Source organism: Triticum dicoccoides, chromosome 2B, assembly GCF_002162155.2.
Source record: "Triticum dicoccoides isolate Atlit2015 ecotype Zavitan chromosome 2B, WEW_v2.0, whole genome shotgun sequence".
Classification (NCBI taxonomy): domain Eukaryota; kingdom Viridiplantae; phylum Streptophyta; class Magnoliopsida; order Poales; family Poaceae; genus Triticum; species Triticum dicoccoides.
The window spans coordinates 638,483,937-638,503,553 of record NC_041383.1 but is presented as its reverse complement, the minus strand read 5'-3'; the positions used below and the strand labels follow the sequence as shown (position 1 = coordinate 638,503,553).

Sequence of the window (19,617 nt, the reverse complement as noted above, 5' to 3'; positions counted from 1 at the left end):
AGCGCTGGGTGAGGATACGCGCTACTGCTAAGTGGGGCTAGCCATGTGCGCCCAATTCAAATATAGCATCAGCGATTTTTGCTAGTACGCGCTACTGCTAAAACTATAGCAGTAGTGCGGTTTATTTACACGCGCTACTACTAAGTAGCAGTAGCGCATGATTTTGTCCAGCGCTACTGCTAAGGTTTTCCCTAGTAGCGCTGGGTCCCTATGCTCGAGAGTATTGAAGGAAAAGTATTTTCCTTATTGTGATTTTAGGCAGGCATATGCCCCATCATTAGCTTCATCAATTTGGAAGGCAATTATAATTGGATGAGTAACGCTGCCTGTGGGATTGATGAAAAGAGTTAGCAACTACTCAACAATATGCATCTGGGAAGACCAATGGATCCCCACCAAGTCTACCTTTAAGCCTACGAGGCGCCTTGAAAATGACCCAATGATGTATTTTTTCGATCTCATTGTGCTCTCATGATTGGGAACAGGCAACATGCTATAGAGGAAGGGACGATAGCAAGAACTTCATCGCGGGAATCATAGCTATGGCATGCTCTTTGGAAGCTCAATGTCCTCTGAAAAGTTTGGGTTTTCTGGAGAGTAATAAGGGAAATTCTCCCTGATTATGCCACTTTCAAAATATCATCATATCAGGCAAATCCAAAGATGTGATCGCTGTGAAGCAATGGACGAAGATCCGGTGCACACCCTTGTGTCATATTCCCATGCCAAAAACTATTGGGTTGCGGCCAGAGAGGAGCTTCATGTCAAACTATCTCATTTGCACCCAAATACTTGGATAAAGGATATAGTGCTAGACAAGAGGTTTTCTGATTTGGATAGAAACAAAATCATAACTGTGATGCACCCTATCTGGATAGCTTGGAACAAATGGACGCATCATCAGGAGAAATTTCATCCTATCCAGCCTATCAAGTGGGTATGATCTATTGGTGTTGGAAATGCCTCAAGATCAATGACGTGTCCCTGTAGGCTAGTGTTGGCGGCGACCTGATCCAAGATGGATAAAAATCAATACGGGTGGATCCATCTATTTTGATGCTCGGAATGGAGGGCAAGGAGGTGTCGCAAGATCTCACCTCTCCTTTTGGGGAGCTTGGAGTAAACCGTTTTCAAGTATCTCCGATCCTTTCATCGTCAATGTGCTAGCTTTGTGAGAAGATGTTATATTTGCACGGTTGAGGGGCTTCTCGCATGTGGTGATGAAAATAGATTGTTTCGAGGTTGTCAACCTCTGGTCTTTGTGTCACAATTCTAGATCAATTGTGGAGCATATATTCGAAGAAATAGGGAGAGGTCTTCTGTGTGTGCATCCTTCTCGGTACATCATGTCATGAGTGAAGTTAACATCCCAGCAGACATGTGTGCCAAATAACATACTGATATGAGTATTTCCAAGTACTGGATTGATGAAAGCTCAAAATTTCTAGTTAGAAACCTTGTGGGCAGGGACGGAGCTTACTTGTAAGCAATGGGGTCAGTAGACCCCTTAGAAAATCCTTCACTAATTTAGTACTAATCATTGTTCATTTATAGAAGATGACCTATTGTCATAGACATAATCCTGTACCCGCAAGAAAAGTCATAGACATGATCCCATTAATTTTTTCTAGCTTTGTCCCTGCTTGTGGCGTATTGTAACCGAATTTCTACTAAACAATAAAGATTCCTGAGTTTTATGTGAAAATAGGTTGCCAGGTACACTTTTCTGCAGGAAGGAAGAGTACACTTCATTGGCAAGTGATCTGTCGGCCTGGCGAACATTACCCGTATCCGAGAATGCACAAACATGAAGTTCAGAGTGGGGGGCTTCCATTCACCCAAACAACATGTCATTCTGCAAAGTTGTTACTACAAAAGCCCAATCTCTGGGTTCAACCTATTTACATTTTTTGGAACCGTGAGGTTTAGTACCAGACCAAGTAACCAACTAGGATAGTTCACACCGTGTGCCCCTTTTGCTATTTCTTATCTCTTTTGTGTGCGCACGTGATCTGGTTTCTTTTCTTTCTTTTCCTAATTCATTGTTCTTTTATTTTTCCTTGTTCCCTTTCCTTTTCATATTTTCAAATATGTGAATTTTTCAATTTTTGAAAATACGCATTTTTCCAGTTTCGTGAACTTTTTTAAAATTCGTGGTTATTTTTTCAAATTCATGATCCTTTTTTTTTCAAAATCGACGAACTTTTTCTAAACTCTTGATTCTTTTTTTTCAAAATCAATGCATTCTTTCAGTTTCGTGACTTTTTCTAAACTGCATTCAAACTTCACGAACACTTTTTGAACTAGTTCACTTTTTCTTGTTCATTGAATCTTTTCAAATTGCACGATTTTTTGAACTTCTGAACTTTTTTAAGATGCACACTTTTTTGAGTTCGTGAACTTTTTTGAGTTCATGAACTTGTTTCAAATCCGTGAAAGTTTCTAAAATTTGTGATATTTTTAAGTTTGTAGAACTATTTTAGTTTTTGCCTTTTTCAAATTTCAGTAAGTTATTTTGATATTCATGTTCTTTTATTTTTTTTTTGAAAATTTGATGATTTTTATCTAATTTTATGAAAAAATACAAATTTGTGAACTTTTCTCAAATTCACAAACTTTTTTCAATTTGTACGAAACTTTTCAAATTTATGAACTTTGTTCAAGTTCACTTTTTATTGTGAATCATTTTTTATTTTCATTTTTATCTTAAAATAATATGCATAATAGACAGGGTATATGTACTGTACAAGTTAACGTTGTGCTACAAGAAAGATCAAATAGAGTATTCTCCTCAAAATAGACAACAAAGTGAGTTCGCCCTAGTGCTTTTTGTCTAAGGTTTGGAGTTTAAGGTGCCGAATACGAGCTTCCCTACAGGAGGCCATGAAACCAAAAAAATATTGTGAACATTTTTTTTTGAATTTCAGAACACTTTTTGAAAATGCGAACATACTTTTAATATGTACACAAAATTCAGAAAATGGAAGCATTTTTTTTGAAAGTTTGAACAATTTTCTAAATTATGAACATTTTGGAATTTGTGAAAAAAATTAAATACATGATTTGTTGTTTGAAATTTCTAACAATATTTGAAAACACAAACATTTTTTCAAATTCTCAAATTTTTGTTTGAAAAAGTGAACCCTTTTGAATATATGAACAAAAGGTCGAGCAGAATTGTTTTTCAATAGTATTTTTTTAAACAAAGGAAAAAAGAAAAAGGAAAAAGGGTAATAGAAAAAAATAAGGGAACCAAAAAACGATTAAAGAAACAAAAAAAAGAAAGCCGGCTCCGAGACTTTCTGGAAGGTTCCCAAAATCGATAAAAAAAATCCGGATTGGATCCTTCGGAAGGTTCCCACAACCGGAACGAGAAACCCTCTCGCAGAATCTAAATGGGCCGGCCAGTAACTTGTAGGTGAGTCTCTCTCCTGTGTGAAAAGTTGGCATTTTGACGCAAGGAGGAAATTCGGTTCACATCAGTCCGAACAGCAACAGATATTATTCTGTGAAAGTTGTTACTACAAAGGGCCATGGCCACAAACAAGCTGGATACTGAACTTCATAGGTGGGGGCCAAAGGAAGTGGCCTAGTGCCCATATGAATTCGTGGTACTGCTGTTTGTCAAGTGCTCGAATTTAGCTTTGCCTGACAGTATTTCCTCCACGGCTTTCTGAAAACAGAGCAACAAATCAGTGATACCTACACACCAACAAACAGAGAGCGTGGGTGGCAGAAGTTCAAAGGAATCCATAGTAAGACATTCGTACCTCGATACATGTCAAAGTATACTGGACGTCACTATCTGAAATTTGGTAGTGAATGACAAGTCTGACGCTGCAGATTGAGAGAGTTCAAAATGCAGGGTTAAAACTTAAAAGTTAGCATGAAGCATATACATCATACACCATATGAAATAAGACCGAGTTTCTTTTTGATACAGTCTCAAGTTTTAGTTAGAGGCCAATACAGGCATAAGGATGCTTATACTGAGCAGCTGAGCTTGATAATACTAATGAGCAGATAAAAAAAAAGCAGTTGAGCGAACTGAATTGAACCTCTTGGAGCTTCCTGGCATCGCAAGCACATTGCGCTGTTCCAGGAGTTGACAGAATTTGTCAGATGTTATGCGTGGATCCGCGATATCAAAGAATACCTAGAGAATACACCACGGGAGTTTAAGAATATGATCTTTAAAAGGCGACATATAAAATCTCGACAAAAAAAAGGCGACATATATTGGAAAGTATCAGACTCAATAGATGGACTAGCAAGCTAACCATATTGGTCTCCACTGAAGTTAAATCAACTGTAAACTGTTTAATTTTCTTCAGGCCATCTGAACAATTGGACAAGACAAGCAAATTCAGGGCTGTTAAACTTGTGCTATAAATAGAAGAAGTGTGAATCCACCTGGAAAAAATCATATGAGACCTGCTAAAACTTTAGCCTTCCTATGGTCATCGGCAAGCTTGCCTACGTTGTCGCGAACTGCAACATAGGCAGCAGCACAGAGTACACCTACCTGCCTCATTCCACCACCTAGTGTCTTCCTAAGAATCCTAGCCTGAAAGTGTTCTTCAGGTATCAGTTACATGTTCTCTTAAGCAGCTTCTTAAACTTAGTAGCAGAATATCCATCATCACCTTGTCTATGAAGGCCTTAGAACCAACAATAACTGATCCAACAGGAGCGCCTAAACCTTTCGATAGGCATACCGAAACTGAGTCAGCAACTCTCACAAGTCTATCAACAGGAATTCCAAGTGCCTGACACCACAACAGTGATGGAAAATGTCAGGAGAAGATATGAATACTTCGTACTTAGTCATGCCGGTTTGTTGATCGATCACATACTACTACTTACCACGGACGCGTTAAAAATACGAGCTCCGTCGATATGAAGCTTCAAGCCATGGCTTTGAGCAACTTCACCAACCTTGTCGATGTATTCTACAGATAGACACTTCCCACCAGATCTGCAGCAAGAAGAAGAAAATATAAACCAGGTAATTAACCACTACCATCCCGATCAGTAACATGAGCAACATGCATGAGAGCAACTCACTCACCTTCCATGCGTGTTCTCCAGGCAGATGAGCCTGGTGGTGGGATAATGCAGCGCCCCCGCTCCGATATGATGCCTGATCGCAGCAACGATCATGTCAACGTCCATAGTGCCGTCAGGATTGTTTCTCACGGTCCTGGGGTGGACGCCGCCGATGGTGGAGATGCCTCCGTTCTCGCACATGTGGATGTGGGAGCTGTCCCCGAGGATGACCTCGCTGCCCCTGGCGTCGCAGTGCGTGAGGACGGAGACCAGGTTGCCCATGGTGCCCGACGGCACGAACAGGGCCGCCTCCTTGCCCGTGATCCTGGCCATCTCCGCCTCGAAGCGCTGCGCGGTCGGGTCTGCGCCCAGAACGTCGTCGTCCACCTCCGCCGCGGCCATGGCGGCACGCATGGCCTCGGATGGCTTGGTGACCGTGTCGGAGCGGAGGTCCACCACCTTGGTCACCATCCTGCCTGCGTAGCTGTAGCTCGAGCTCACGCTTCAGCAGGAACACGTAGTGCTCTGTCAGCAGTGCAATTTACCCTCGGGGACAAATGCATTATCGCGAAATCTACATCTTGCTGCACTGTTGTGTGGTGGAAACTGGCTACTCCTAGTGTCCCACACGCAAGCGGTGAAAACTGAAACGAGGAGAGCCAAAAAGGAGACGCCATTTTTACAGCGCACAGGACAAGATCACAAGAGTGCCTTAGCACGCAACAGACACAAGCACCACAGTGGAGGACCCCGGGAAGGACCAAAGGATACATACAACTCTGAGGGTGTTTGTTTCCAAGGATTTATTGGCTTAGGGACTTAAAAAAGTCCCTATAAGTCCCATCTAAACCAAACAGAAGGGACTTATAAGGACTTAAAGTGGGTATTTGGAACTTATGAAATAAGACTTTCAAGGAGGGATTTATAGGGACTTATAGTTGTAATATGGTCTTGTAGGGACTTAAAAGTCCCAGAAACCAAATAGATAGGGACCTTTTAGGAACTTGGGACTTATAAGTTGGGACTAAAAAAAGTCCTAGGACTTATGAACCAAACAGGGTCCAACAACCACAAACTTTGGCGCCTTTTGCGGGGCCATGCATGCATGTCACATTTCCTCGGAGATTTTTGAAGAGCGGCGAAAGGATAAGCACTCGGCGGCTCCAAGAACAATGGATCTACCGAGGGTTGGAAGGGAAGGAAAGGGGCAAATTAACATAGCACCACGCATCGCAAGGTAAGGGGGTGTTTGGTTTAGAAGTTCTAGAACTTTTTCTAGTCCTAGGGACTAATCAAAAAAGATTCTCAAGTAGAGTCTTTTTCTAGTCCCTGTAGAAAAAGTCCTTTCTGTTTGGTTCCTAGAGACTTTTTAAGGACTTTTTCTAGTCTCTGAGACTAAAAAGTCCCTGAACCAAACACCCCCTAAGTACTACCAGGAACGAGAACTGTTTTAGCAATCTACTGCGCGTGTTCATCGTCAATTCGTAAAGCAACAAAACTTGGTAAAAGAGGATGAAGAGGGGGATCTGAGGAACTGCGCACCAGAATCCGTGGATCAGATGGATGGAGCCCGAGCCGGGGCGGATGAGAATGGCAGGCGCCGGTTGGGCCAGAGAAGATGAGTGGGGTGGAGAGTGGTCTTTTTGGTGGCGTCGTTGGCTCGTTGCTACTGCGGTGCGTAGTCGCGCTTTATAGGGAGTAGATGACAAAGCTAGGTTAGGTGCCGCCTGAGGAAGTGCTGGACGAGACGACATAACACCATCTCCAATAGTTAAAAAAACACCCCAATAACCACTTACTCCTCCGTTCCTAAATATTTATCTTTTTAGAGATTTCAAACGGACTAGCACATACGAATATATAGACATGTTTTAAAGTGTAGATTCACTTATTTTGTCTCGTATGTAATCATTTGTTGAAATCTCTAAAAAGACAAATATTTAGAAACAGAAGGAGTATTTATTTTTTCCACCCAAGTAATACTATTCGCTTATTGGCGATGAACGCTTTCACATATTTCCAATAACCAAGTCCCTAGTACCCAACCTGACCTCAAGGGTCCGCTTGGCAGTGGCATGCCGGGCAACGACGATGGTGCGGTGGTGGTTGGTGTCGGGCAGCAATGGCCTGACGACTGGTGGCAGCGTCCGACGGCGACGCATGGTGGTGGTGCGATGGTCTGATGGCGGCCCGGCGGCTGGTGGCAGCGTTCGACGGCGACCCGTGGTGGTGGCGCGTTGGTCTGATGGCGGTCCGGCGGGATTCGGCGACAGCGTGCTGACGTGGCTTGTATTGAAGAGGATATTAAGAGAGGGTCAACTCGCATAATACCAGAAAAATATTGGGGAAAGGGAAGCTGTTGGAGATGCTCCAATGGCATCTCCAATGCAGCTCACCAAATTGTTTCTATACGTTTGGACCATGAACACTTTTTAGACCTCCAACGTGGTGGCCATTTTGGGCCTTTGAAATCTTTAGGCCGGCCGTAAATCTGGAGGTGGTTGAGTTCGGGTGTTCGCCATATCGATCGGTGTCCGACAACCCAGTTCCTCCCCAAAACCCTGGCTAGCTTTAGAACCATTGCCCCATTCACACTGGTTGAGCGCCTACACGCCTACCCTCACTAAATCTCCATCACTCTGCCTAACGCATTTATGGTTGGGCAGCCGGCGAGCCACCCGAGGAGCCTTCCTCTTTGCCGTCATTCGTGCCACCATAGCTCGCCAACCGTCATTCGCCCTTTGTCGTCGCCATGTTGCAGACAAAGATTACATGGTACAAGCCGATATCACCAAATCACAGCAGACTCCGCACCATGGACGCCCGACGCTAGGCCCGCATTGAGGTGGGCCAACCTCCGAGCTCTCCGGAGCTGATCTTGCAGGAAGAGAAGATGGATGGGAGGATAAGGGCGACCCCATGGCACTGGCAGGGGTCGCGGAGGAGGAGAAGGCGATGTTCATTGAGGCAACGGCTCCAGGCGGTAGGTCGAACATGCCCTTCTCCATGGCGGAGGTAAAGGAGGAAGTCCATCTCGCACTCCTGGAGGAGCAGCACGCGTCCGTGATGCAAAGGGAGGTGGAGCGCGCGGATGCCGCTGCCATCACAACGCTCCACGGTGACGCGGAAATCGTCAATGAGAAACAGGAGGCTCACTTATGTGCAAAGGTCATGCACGGTCAACCGTGAGCTCCACTGGCTCCGCATGAACAAGGCACGACACCGGGATCTTTGAGGAGCTCAAGACCGAGGACGATGAGGAAATGGAGCAGCACAACGATGATGCCAAAGAGGCACATGTCGAGTGCTCCGACGAGTTTGCGCAAGCGGCCAACGATGATGAGGCCTTCTACTCTAGCGCGGGTGTCATCAACCTCACGAACCCACATCAGTATCATTCATTATGGAGAAGGCTAACGGGGCCAAACCAAAGATCGTCTCTTCCACTAGAAGGAAAGGTACTACCCTAGGTACTAGTGCTACTCTTGATTCTCCTATTGATTAAAATCAACTTGTGACACCATCACAATCACCTTTACATAAACATATTCCACTCTCTGCTATGTCACATATAGTTGATTCTGATTATGCTTACGATGAAAATTTTGATGATGCTTAAATGCTCACATTGCTAAAGTTGAAGAACATGAGAATGCTGAGAATTTTGAAACATCACCTATCACACCTACTGAAAAATATTATCCTGAACTACCCACAATACCTATTGTACTAGATGAAGAATTCTCTAGCGAATTTATAGCTTATGACATTGAAGGTGGGATAGATGGTATGATTGAGTTATTTAAGAAAAGATCTCTAAAAGGTATGATTATTCCTAATGATAAATTATGTGCTTCTCTTATATACATTAAAGATGATGCTTATGAATTCTGTGTTGATCCTTAAATTCTTGCTCTAGTAGATCTGATGCTTTCTATGGTCATAAAGATGAAAAGGGCTATTGATCATTTCAATAAGATCCTTCCTATTGCTAATATCTTTGCTAAGGAAAATATGAATAAAAGTTACTTTATGCTCAAGATATTTCCCATGCCACTAAAATATGAAGCTAAAACTTGGAATAATAACTTGAGGCCTAGAAGCATCCGCTTGTAAGAATATTTTACGGCTTTATGAACAAGTATTTCCCTTTGCATATGAGACATGCAGCCTTGCAGGATGTCTATAACCTTACCCAACTGGAGGAACAGAGCCCCCATCAAGCTTGGGACGTGAGTTAGAAAGGAATGATCCTAATCATCCTATCAAGGAATATGAATTACTCAATATATTCTATGGTGCTTTTAACCCTTGAATCTAGGACATACCTAGATAGTTGTGTAGGAAATGTTTTGATGAGAAGCACATTGGATGGAGCTAAGGAATTATTGGCAAATATAACAAAGAATCATAATGAGTGGAATATTATTGATCCTCCACAAGCACCTACTCCAAAGAACATGGGAATGCTTTTTAAGTCCAGGAGATATGAAAGAAGCCAAGAAATGTGCAAAAGAGAAGGGTATTAAAGCTGAAAATGTTAAAAATATACCTCCAAGTGAATGTTCATGCGAGCCTATTACTCCATGCCTCATGGTAGAGGTGCACTATGTTTATACGTTTGATGAAGGTGATATCCCTTATAATAAGTCTCCTAGTAAATGCTTAGAAGAATTTGATAATTTCTTGGTTAAACAACATCACTTTGAAATGTGATTACAAATGCAACTACAAAAAAAACTAGCATAATTAGAAATTTGCATGTTGTCCCATTAAAACCCACTAACGACGTTAAAGGTATTTGTAAGCATTTTACTATGATACAAACTCAACTTGAACAAGTTACTAAGGCTCAAAAAGATTTATTGCTTAACATATCTAAAAATGCTAAGAAACATGATGTCTATGTCGTTTGTACTAGAGGAGGTGCCACCACTCAAGAACCTTTATATCCAGAACAAGACCTTAAAAGAATAGAAAAATATTATCAAGGAGTAAATGGTAGTCATCGTAGTTCTCCTAGAAAGGAAAAGAAAAAGGAAAAGAAAATAAAAATTGTTGAGAATTCTAGAGAACCTGACATTGATTAAGAAATGGACGTAAAGAGAATCCTAATGGCATATCTATCTCTGATGCTGAAACCTAGTATGGGAAAGAATAAGAACCGACCTAGGAAAATAATAATGATACTATCCTTAGTGTAGAGGAAATTGAAAAGGAAGAGAAGGAAGTAGAACCACACATACAAAAAAGATGATCCTCCTCAAGCAAAAAACATGATAAAAGGGAGGGAGCTTCTAGGAAACATGGTAGGGAATGATTGCCTTGGAAAAAGTCCTCACCATTTCCTAGTGAATCTAAAAAAGCTAAAGAGAATGAACACTTTATTAAGTTTTATTAATTACTAAGATCATTATTTTCGCAAATTCCTTTAACTAATGCAATTAATATCCGTCCTTACTCCATGTATATGAAAGATATTGTCACTAATTATGGATGTACAAGCTCTCATCCACCTGTCGGATATCTGAACCCTTAGCCGCATTTTCGGCTGCGGTGTCGCGTAGGTTCACAAATTCTAGTCAGAGGTCCGGCCCCATGTCGGATGTCCGGTCCCTCCTTAATACGTGGGATGTTTGGACCCCTGTCGGAAATCCGGCTTCAGGGTCCATTAGCTTGGGATATTTTTTGCCAGATGTCTGGCCTCCTCCCGGATATAGATGCACTCATGCTTGGGTCAGATATCCGAACAAGTTGTCGAATGTCCGGGCCCTCTGCGTTGGCCCCTATTCATGTGCGCCTGCTATCTTCCTAGCCGTCAGATGTCCGGCCTGACATAGCTGATACATCCGGTTTGCACCATGTTTTCCTACTGTTATTTTTATTGTTTTGAAACTGTATTCCACTTTATGATGCAATTCTAATGCCCTTTCGCTCTTAAATGCAAGATACACCAAAAGAGGGAGATTGTCGGCAGATGGGATTCTGACCTAAAAAAGCTACGATAGAGATAGCTATTCCACGGAACTCAAAAAGATGTGAAAACCTATGGAAAATTATTTTGGAATATATAAAAAATACTGGAAGAAAGAAGTACAAGAGAAGACCCTCGGTGGGGCCACAAGTCAGGGGCGTGCCATGGTGACTTGTGGGCTCCACTGAGGCTCACCGATGCCCACCTTCTCCTATATGAATCCATTTACCCTAGAAAAAATAGAGAGAAGACTTTCAGGACCAGTCGCCGCCGTCTCGAGGTGGAACCAAAGGTGGAGCACTTTTTCTCTCTAGCGGAGCGATTCTGCCGGGGATACTTCCCTCTGGGAAGGGAAAAATGAAGCCATCGTCAGCACCAATGCTCCTCTCATTGTGGGAGGACTCATCTCCGTCTACATCTTCACCATCACAATCTCATCTCTAAACCCTAGTTCATATCTTGTATTAAATCTTTATATCAAACCTCGGATTTGTACCTGGGGGTGATGATGTCTACTACACAACTTGTTCTTGTAGACTCGTGTTGGACGTCCAAGCGCAGAGTTTTGTAGGACAATAGCAAATTTCCCTCAAGTGGATGACCTAAGGTTTATCAATCCATGTGAGGCGTAGGATGAAGATGGTCTCTCTCAAACAACCCTGCAATCAAATACAAGAAATCTCTTGTGTCCCCAACACACACAATACAGTGGCAAATTGCATAGATGCACTAGTTCGGCGAAGAGATGGTGATACAAGTGTAGTATGGATAGTAGATATACGTTTTTGTAATCTGAAAATATAAAAACAGCAAGGTAGCAAGTGACAAAATGTAGCACAAAGGGTATTGCAATGCTTGAAAACAAGGCCTAGGGTTCATACTTTCACTAGTGCAATCTCTCAATAGTGCTAACATAATTGAATCATATAACAATCCCTCAACGTGCGGAAAAGAATCACTCCAAAGTTCTTATCTAGCAGAGAACATAAGATGAAATTGTTTGTAGGGTACAAAACCACCTCAAAGTTATCCTTTCCTATCAATGTATTGAGCTATTCCTATAAGTGTCACAAACAGCCCTAAAGTTTGTACTAGAATAACACCATATGATACACATCAACCAACCCTAATGTCACCTAGATACTCCAATGTCATCACAAGTATCCGTGAGTTGATTATACGATATGAATCAAACAAGTTCAGATTCATACTATTCAATCCAACACAAAGAACTTCAAAGAGTGCCCCAAGATTTCTACCGGAGAAAGTAGGACGAAAACGTGCATCAACCCCTATGCATAGATTACCCCAATGTCACCTCTAGAATCCGCGAGTTGAGTGCCAGAAAATACATTAAGTGAATCAATATAACACCCCATTGTCACCACAAGTATTCCTATGCAAGACATACATCAAGTGTTCTCAAATCCATAAATATACTCAATACGATAATAGTGAAACCGCAAAGGTAAAAACTCAATTCATCACAACAAGATAGACAGGGACAAACACCATATGATCCAACTAAATTAACCAAGCTCACCACATCAAGATCGTGCTAAATCAAGAACACGAGAGAGAGATAAAACACATAGCTACTGGTACAAACCCTCAGCCTCAAGGGTGAACTACTCCCTCCTCATCATGGTGGCCGCCGGGGTGATGAAGATGGTCTCCGGTGATGATTTCCCCCTCCAGCAGGGTGCCAGAACAGGGCTGTGGATGAGATCGCTTTGGTACAGAGGCTAGCACGGAACAACTCATCTAGGTTAACTTTCAGGGGTTTCTGAATATACAAGAATTTTTTGCGTTGGTCTCACATAAAGAGGTGCCACAAGGGGCCCACAAGCTACCAGGGCATGCCTAGAGGGGGGGGGGTGCCCAGGTGGCTTGTGGGGCCCCTGTGGGTCTTCTGGTGCTCCCCCGAAGCTTCCTAGGTCTCTTTCCTTGCAGAAGAAATCGTCAAAAAAGCCCATTCCGAGAACTTTCATTTCTGCACACAAAAAAGCACCATGGTAGTTTTGCTGGAAACAATGTCAGTCCGGGTTAGTTCCATTCAAATCATACCAAAAGCATATAAAATTGTTGTAAACATGGCATGGATACTACATAAATTATAGATACACTGGAGATGTATCAGCATGATGTATCAGCATACCCAAGCTTAATTCATGCTCGTCCTCGAGTAGGTAAATGATAAAAGAAATAATTTATGAAGTGTGAATGCTAGCATAGTGCATAAGTTTGATCAATGATAACTTCAATCACTTTTTCTAGCATCATAACATCAACTCTTCTCATAAAACTCATCATGATGAAGTAGCAATAAATTCACATGTTATGGTTCAAACAATGCATTCTCTTGAAACTTAACAACATATGTTCTTAGTCACCAAACAATTGCAAATCAACTTATTTTCAAAAAAATTCTAAGTAAGAGATCTACATACTCAATTATCATATAATATTCTATGATTGCTAATACTCAAAGCATATTTTTAGAACAAATAGCATACATCGAACATAGAGAAATATAGGGGCTTACTCTTTTGCCTTCCAACTTATTTATCATAGAGATAATTGTCAACAATAATAATTCATGAACAAATATATTTGAATGGACATATATGCCTGGATATTTCCCCACCATATGATGCTTGTCGTCTAGAGAAAAAGTGAGGCTGAAATGAGAATGAAAACTTATTGACTCTTGCATAAAAGTAAATACATGAAAGGAAAAGATAGGCCCTTCGCAGAAGGAAGCAGAGGTTATCATGCACTTTTTATTTTTGGATGTGCAAGCCCTTAATGCAAAGGAACGTCGCGTTATATTGCCACTTAGGGGTGGACTAACAAGCAGCTTGGCTCGTTAAGCTCGTGCTCGTTAAGGCTCAGCTCATTAAGCTTGTTAAGATTAACGAGCAGAAAACCCTGCTCGGCTCGGCTTGTTTGAAGCTCGTTAAGCTTGTGAGCGCTCGCGAGCACTTGTTAACAGATTATAATGTGTTACGATATACAGGATGAATGTCTCAGTATAGTTTTCAAGATAAAATATGGTGACTACAAAAAGAAATGCAGTAGTTTGTTGCCTCGTATGTCGATTAGATTGAATAGATGGGCTGAGGTGCATAAAAAGTTTGTCATGTAAGATGAAAATATGTGTTGTGTTGTTACTAACGAGCTTAATGAGCTCCTCGTGAAACTCGTTAGCTCGCTCGTTAATCTCATTAAGCCTAACAAGCTGAAATCAGTGATTGGCTCTGTTCGTTAAGAAGCGAGCTACGAGCTTAACAAGCCAAACTATCAAGCGCTTGTTAAGCTCGCGGGCTATGAGCTTTTGGTCCAGCCCTATTGCCCCTTGTGATAGAAACCTTTATTGTGCAGTCCGTTACTTTTATTTCTTTACCGTCACAAGTTCGTACAACACTTATTTTCCCTTGCAATAAAAGATCATACATATTTTAGGAGCAATTTTTACTGCTTTTTGCACCGATGACAACTTACTTGAAGGATCTTATTCAATCCATAGGTAGATATGGTGGACACTCATAGCAAGAAACTGGGTTTAAGGGTTTTTGGATGCGCAAGTAGTATCTCTACTTAGTATGAATTTTTGGCCAGCAAAAGATCCTAAGCAAGCACCACATGTTGGAGGATCCATAATAATATAACTTCTATGCAAATATACCCAAACATAACTCATTACGTTGTCTTCCTTGTCCAACTTCAACTAATTTGCTCAAGTTTGAAAATAATTAATGGGTATTCACAATCATAAAAGATGTTCAAGATAATATATTTATATGTGAAAGTTCTCTTCCTTATACCAATCATTCATGAATTGCTTGTATGACCAATATTGTGATTGTCAAGCTTCAATAGATTTTACATTCTAACCAAATGTGAAACCACTACTAAGAATTTGAAGCATATATAGTTTCAGATTTATGATATTCCATTCAGTAATTTACTCATAGGATATAAGTGAAGCACAAGAGTAAATGACAAACTACTCCAAAAGATATAAGTGATGATCAAATGAGTAGTTAAGTAAATAGGTAGTTATGTGAGGACTCTCTCTCATTAAAAAAAATCCAGATCCAACTATTTTATTCAAACAACAAGCAAAATAAAAATAAAATGGCATTCCAAGGATAGCACATATCATCTGGACAAGTAAAAACTTAGGGCCAATCGAGGCTAACCAATAATAGTTGATGAAGAAAGGTGGGATGCCTACCGGGGCATCCCCAAGCTTAAATATTTGAGACTTCTTGGAATATAACTTGGGATGCCTTGGGCATCCCCAAGCTTTAGCTCTTGTGTCTCGTATTCCTCTCATATGACAGTTTCCTTAATCCTTTAAAACATCATCCACACAGAACTCAACAAGAACTCATGAGATAAGTTAGTATAAATCCATGCAAAACCTTATCATTCTCTACGGTACCAAACTACTAAAATTATAATTACACATTGCATACTAAATGCCTCTGCATATTTAATACTCCTATCCTCAAATAGAATCATTAAACAAGGAAACATATGCAAACAATGCAATCATAACAGCAATCTGTCTAAACAGGACAATATCTAAAGGATGAAGTAATATCCATACTTATTTAACTAAAAAAATATGAAAATTTACCACACTGTAGAGAATTTATCATAGCTTATTTTATCAAAATTTCAAAATTTATCACATTCTGACTTTTCTAGAGAATTCACGCAATAGCGTGCAATTTTCTATTTTGAAACACCAACTCATATACTTGCAAACTAAGCATGGTGAAGGCTATCCTTGACACTTTTAATTAAAATAAAAAATGAAAAACCTTATTCTAAATAAAAGCAAGCAAATACAATTAAAATAAAATGATGCTCCAAGCAAAACACATATCATGTGATGAATAAAAATATAGTTCCAAGTGAGGTTACCAATAATGTTGAAGACGAAAGAGGGGATGCCTTCCGGGGCATCCCCAAGCTTAGTTGCTAGTGTTTTCCTTGAGTATCACCTTTGGCTGCCTTGGGCATCCCCAAGATTAGGGTCTTGCTACTCCTTATTCTCCTTATATCGATATCTCACCCAAAACTAGAAAACTTCAATCACACAAAACTTAACGGAACTTCATGAGATGCGTTAGTATAATAAAACAAAGCATTCACTTGGGTACTGTCAAGACAAGCTTCATAATTGTTTACAGATAGTCCTATTGTACTCTACCATTTTCACAATTTATGTTGACCAATATAAGCCTTAGAAACTATAAAACAAGCAAAATATGCATTGAAAATAGAATCTGACAAAAACAAAACAGTCTGTAATGACTGAACAATGACCATACTTATGCAACTCTAAAAATTCCGAAGAATTAGAAAAACATAGGGAATTTATATATCAATCATGTGTAAAAATATCAGATCAACATCACGTTCCACTAAATTATAGGAATTTCTGCACCGGATGCAAAAGTTTCTGTTTTTGCACATAATCAAATCAACTATCATCCACACTATCCCAAAGGCTTTACTTGTCACTTTATTGAAACAAAAGCTATAAATCATGGTTACTACAGTAGCTTAATCAAGTGAACACACAAAAAAGTAGGTATAAATATAAGGTTGTCTCCCAACAAGCGCTTTTCTTTAATGCCTTCTTAGTTAGGCATGATGATTTGAATGATGGTCGCATAAAAGTAAAGAATTGAAACATAATGGGAGCATCATGACTCATATGTTCCTCTCTCATAATAATTTTTAGTAGCATCATGAATGAATTCAATGATATAGCTATCACATACAACATTCTTTTCATGATCTGTAAGCATAGAAATTTTATTACTCTCCACATAAGCAAATTTCTTCTTATTCAAAAGGGATAATTAATTATGTGCCCTTAGTTGTGTCCCCCTCGGCAAGTTTACCCCTAGTTTTTGAAAACACTCGTTCCTTCCCAAACCACTTTGCTCGTCTTATGCTTTTGCCCTTTGACCTTTTGACCGCCACTTAAAAAAACACAACAAATTCATACTTACTCAAAAAATGTGAATAAGATATAAAAATGTTCATAAAAACATCACCTATATGTGCATGTCATTTGCATTCATGAGAAATGTGTTAGGAGGTCCCTATCTCAGATTGAGCTCCTATGATCTCAGCTTGAACAATAATATCCTAAAAAATTGAAAAACAATTCTAAAAATTCTAAGTTTTTTAGGTGGCAAACATTGACCAATGTTTTGCGTTCTTGCTAAGTTTCATAAGGGAATGACATTCATGGAAGTCATGGCGAAAAAACAAAACCGATGCTAAAAAACAAAAGCATTTTGGAGTGCTAATTTTGTTTTTTGGCCACGACTTCCATGAACGTCATTCCCTGATAAAACTTGGCAAGCACGCAAAACATTTGCCAATGTTTGCCACAAAAAATTAAGAACTTTTTGATTTTTTTAAAAGTTCAGATTTTACTGTCCGTGTTGAGATCATATGAGCTCTAACTGAGATGGGGACTTCCCAACAGTTTTTTTTCATGAGTGCAAATCACATGCACATATAAGTGATGTTTTTCTTAACAGTTTGATATCTTATTTGCATTTTTCTAAGTTAGTATGAATTTTCTATGATTTTTTTGAATTCATGGTCAAACGGTCAAAGGCCAAATGCATAAGACGAACAAAGTGGTTTGGGCGTGAACGAGTGTTTTTTGAAAACTAGGGGTAAACCTACCGAGTGTGATCCAACTAGGGGTAAACCTATTCAAAATAGTGAGAGCAAACTCAACAAAAAATATCATGTGATACTTGATTGGCATAATCCAATTGAACATTAAAATCATGATGACAAGCTTCAAGGTAATCATTATTCTTTATACTATACATGCCATCATAATAATCATCATAGATAGCAACTTCGTTATCATAATCAATTGAAACCTCTTCGAAAATAGTGGAATCGTTACTAAATAAAGTCATGACCTCTCCAAATCCAATTTCATCAATATTGCAATCATCATAGGTAGGAGGCATGCAATCATCATAACAAATTTGATCATTCAAAGTAGGGGGACTAAAAGGATCATATTCATTAACCATAGCATCCCCAAGCTTGGGACAAACATTAACTGCTGCAAATAAATTATCAAACATTTCATTCTCATCAAACATAGCATCCCCAATCTTATGGTTTTGCATATGATTAACATTATCACTCTTATTATCAATAGTATGAATAGCACCAATAGTTTAACAATTACTATCATCACAAATTTCCAAGTGGGTGGAAAAAAGATTCTGAAGATTATAAGAAGTATCATTATCTTCCTAATCATAATTATCACAACAAGTAATAGGCATAACAAAACCATCCTGAATAGTTCCTTCGAACATTTTACCATAAAACAAAGAAACAATATCATCACCAAGTGTATCATTTTCCATAATTATTTTAGATTCATTCTCATGAGGTGACAATAATGGGAGCAACATTATTTGGGAGAGACACCTTTTTACCTCTACTTTTTCTACTTTTCTTCTTCACCACATCATGTGTGGGTTTAATTAATTTTTCTGAGCATCTTATTGATGAGATTGGTCGGATAGGAAGCTCTTTCTCATCACATGTTTCATCACGAGGGACAATAGGAGGGAAAGTAGAAATCTTTACCCTTTCATTGGTGTTCCTTTTATATTATATTGGTTTTCCCATCTTCCTATAATTGGTAATATAAGCATTCTCATTGCAATTTACCATGGAAAACATATCAATTTCTTTCAAATTATTTTCAGCATGGTCTGTGAATATGAATGCTTCAATCCAACTATTTTTATGTGACAATTCTTCACACCCCAAAAATAAATGAAGTTCATTATAAAGTTCAAGGGTGATCAAGTTATTACAATATTTTGCCATGATTCGATCATGAAAAAATATGCATTGGAAATTAAGATGACCAACCCTATTGCAAAGTTCACAAGTAACGGGATGAAGAGAGCATAATTTTGTAGCAAATTAATCTACCACTTTTAGCCACCAGTTGGTTTTATCATGTTTATGCTTCTTACAAAATCTATCATCCCTATAAGGCATGTCTTCACAGACTTGATGCACTCCACAAAAATCGACATGCTTATAAGAAACCTTTTCATAATGACTAGTGCAATCGTCATTAGTATCATGGATACTCAAAGAATTCATACTAACAACATTTGAATCATGCTCATCATTTAAAGATTTTATGCCAATTTTTTTATTGAATTCTTCTTCTATAAATTGAGCACAACTTTCCGCCCCACCATTCTCAACAAAAACATTATAAAGATGAATAATACGATGCAACCTCAATTCCATTTTTGTAGTTTTCTTTTATAAACCAAACAACTGATAAAACAGGAAACAAAAAGATTCAGTTGCAAGATCTAAAGTTATAGCTTCAAGACTCACCTCCTCGGCAACAACACTAGAAAAGAGCTTGACGTCTACTACACAACTTGTTCCTGTAGACTCGTGTCGGGCCTCCAAGCGTAGAGTTTTGTAGGACAGTGGCAAATTTCCATCAAGTGGATGACTTAAGGTTTACCAATCCATTGGAGGCG

General features: G+C 39.6%; 1 protein-coding gene across 1 annotated transcript; it reads right to left on the bottom strand.

The window, feature by feature from the left end:
• Positions 1-3,479: 3,479 nt before the first annotated feature.
• On the bottom strand, positions 3,480-6,698 carry LOC119365316 (probable low-specificity L-threonine aldolase 2). Its single transcript, XM_037630937.1, has 9 exons — positions 6,592-6,698; positions 5,072-5,551; positions 4,867-4,978; positions 4,647-4,769; positions 4,435-4,567; positions 4,281-4,339; positions 4,059-4,156; positions 3,771-3,837; positions 3,480-3,673 (listed from the first exon to the last, which is right to left on the bottom strand). Exons 2-9 carry the CDS (start codon positions 5,518-5,520, stop codon positions 3,590-3,592), a joined length of 1,125 nt encoding a protein of 374 aa, XP_037486834.1. The 5' UTR covers positions 5,521-5,551; positions 6,592-6,698; the 3' UTR covers positions 3,480-3,589.
• Between the last annotated feature and the right edge of the window lie 12,919 nt (positions 6,699-19,617).

What these genes read in the sequence shown, in the direction of transcription:
- LOC119365316 (XM_037630937.1), bottom strand. Translation starts at nt 5,520, where the DNA reads ATGGTGACCAAGGTGGTGGACCTCCGCTCCGACACGGTCACCAAGCCA. An exon ending in CTGGAGAACACGCATGGAAG is followed by an intron (nt 4,979 to 5,071) that starts GTGAGTGAGTTG and finishes TTCTTGCTGCAG; the next exon opens with ATCTGGTGGGAAGTGTCTAT. An exon ending in GTATTTTTAACGCGTCCGTG is followed by an intron (nt 4,770 to 4,866) that starts GTAAGTAGTAGT and finishes TTGTGGTGTCAG; the next exon opens with GCACTTGGAATTCCTGTTGA.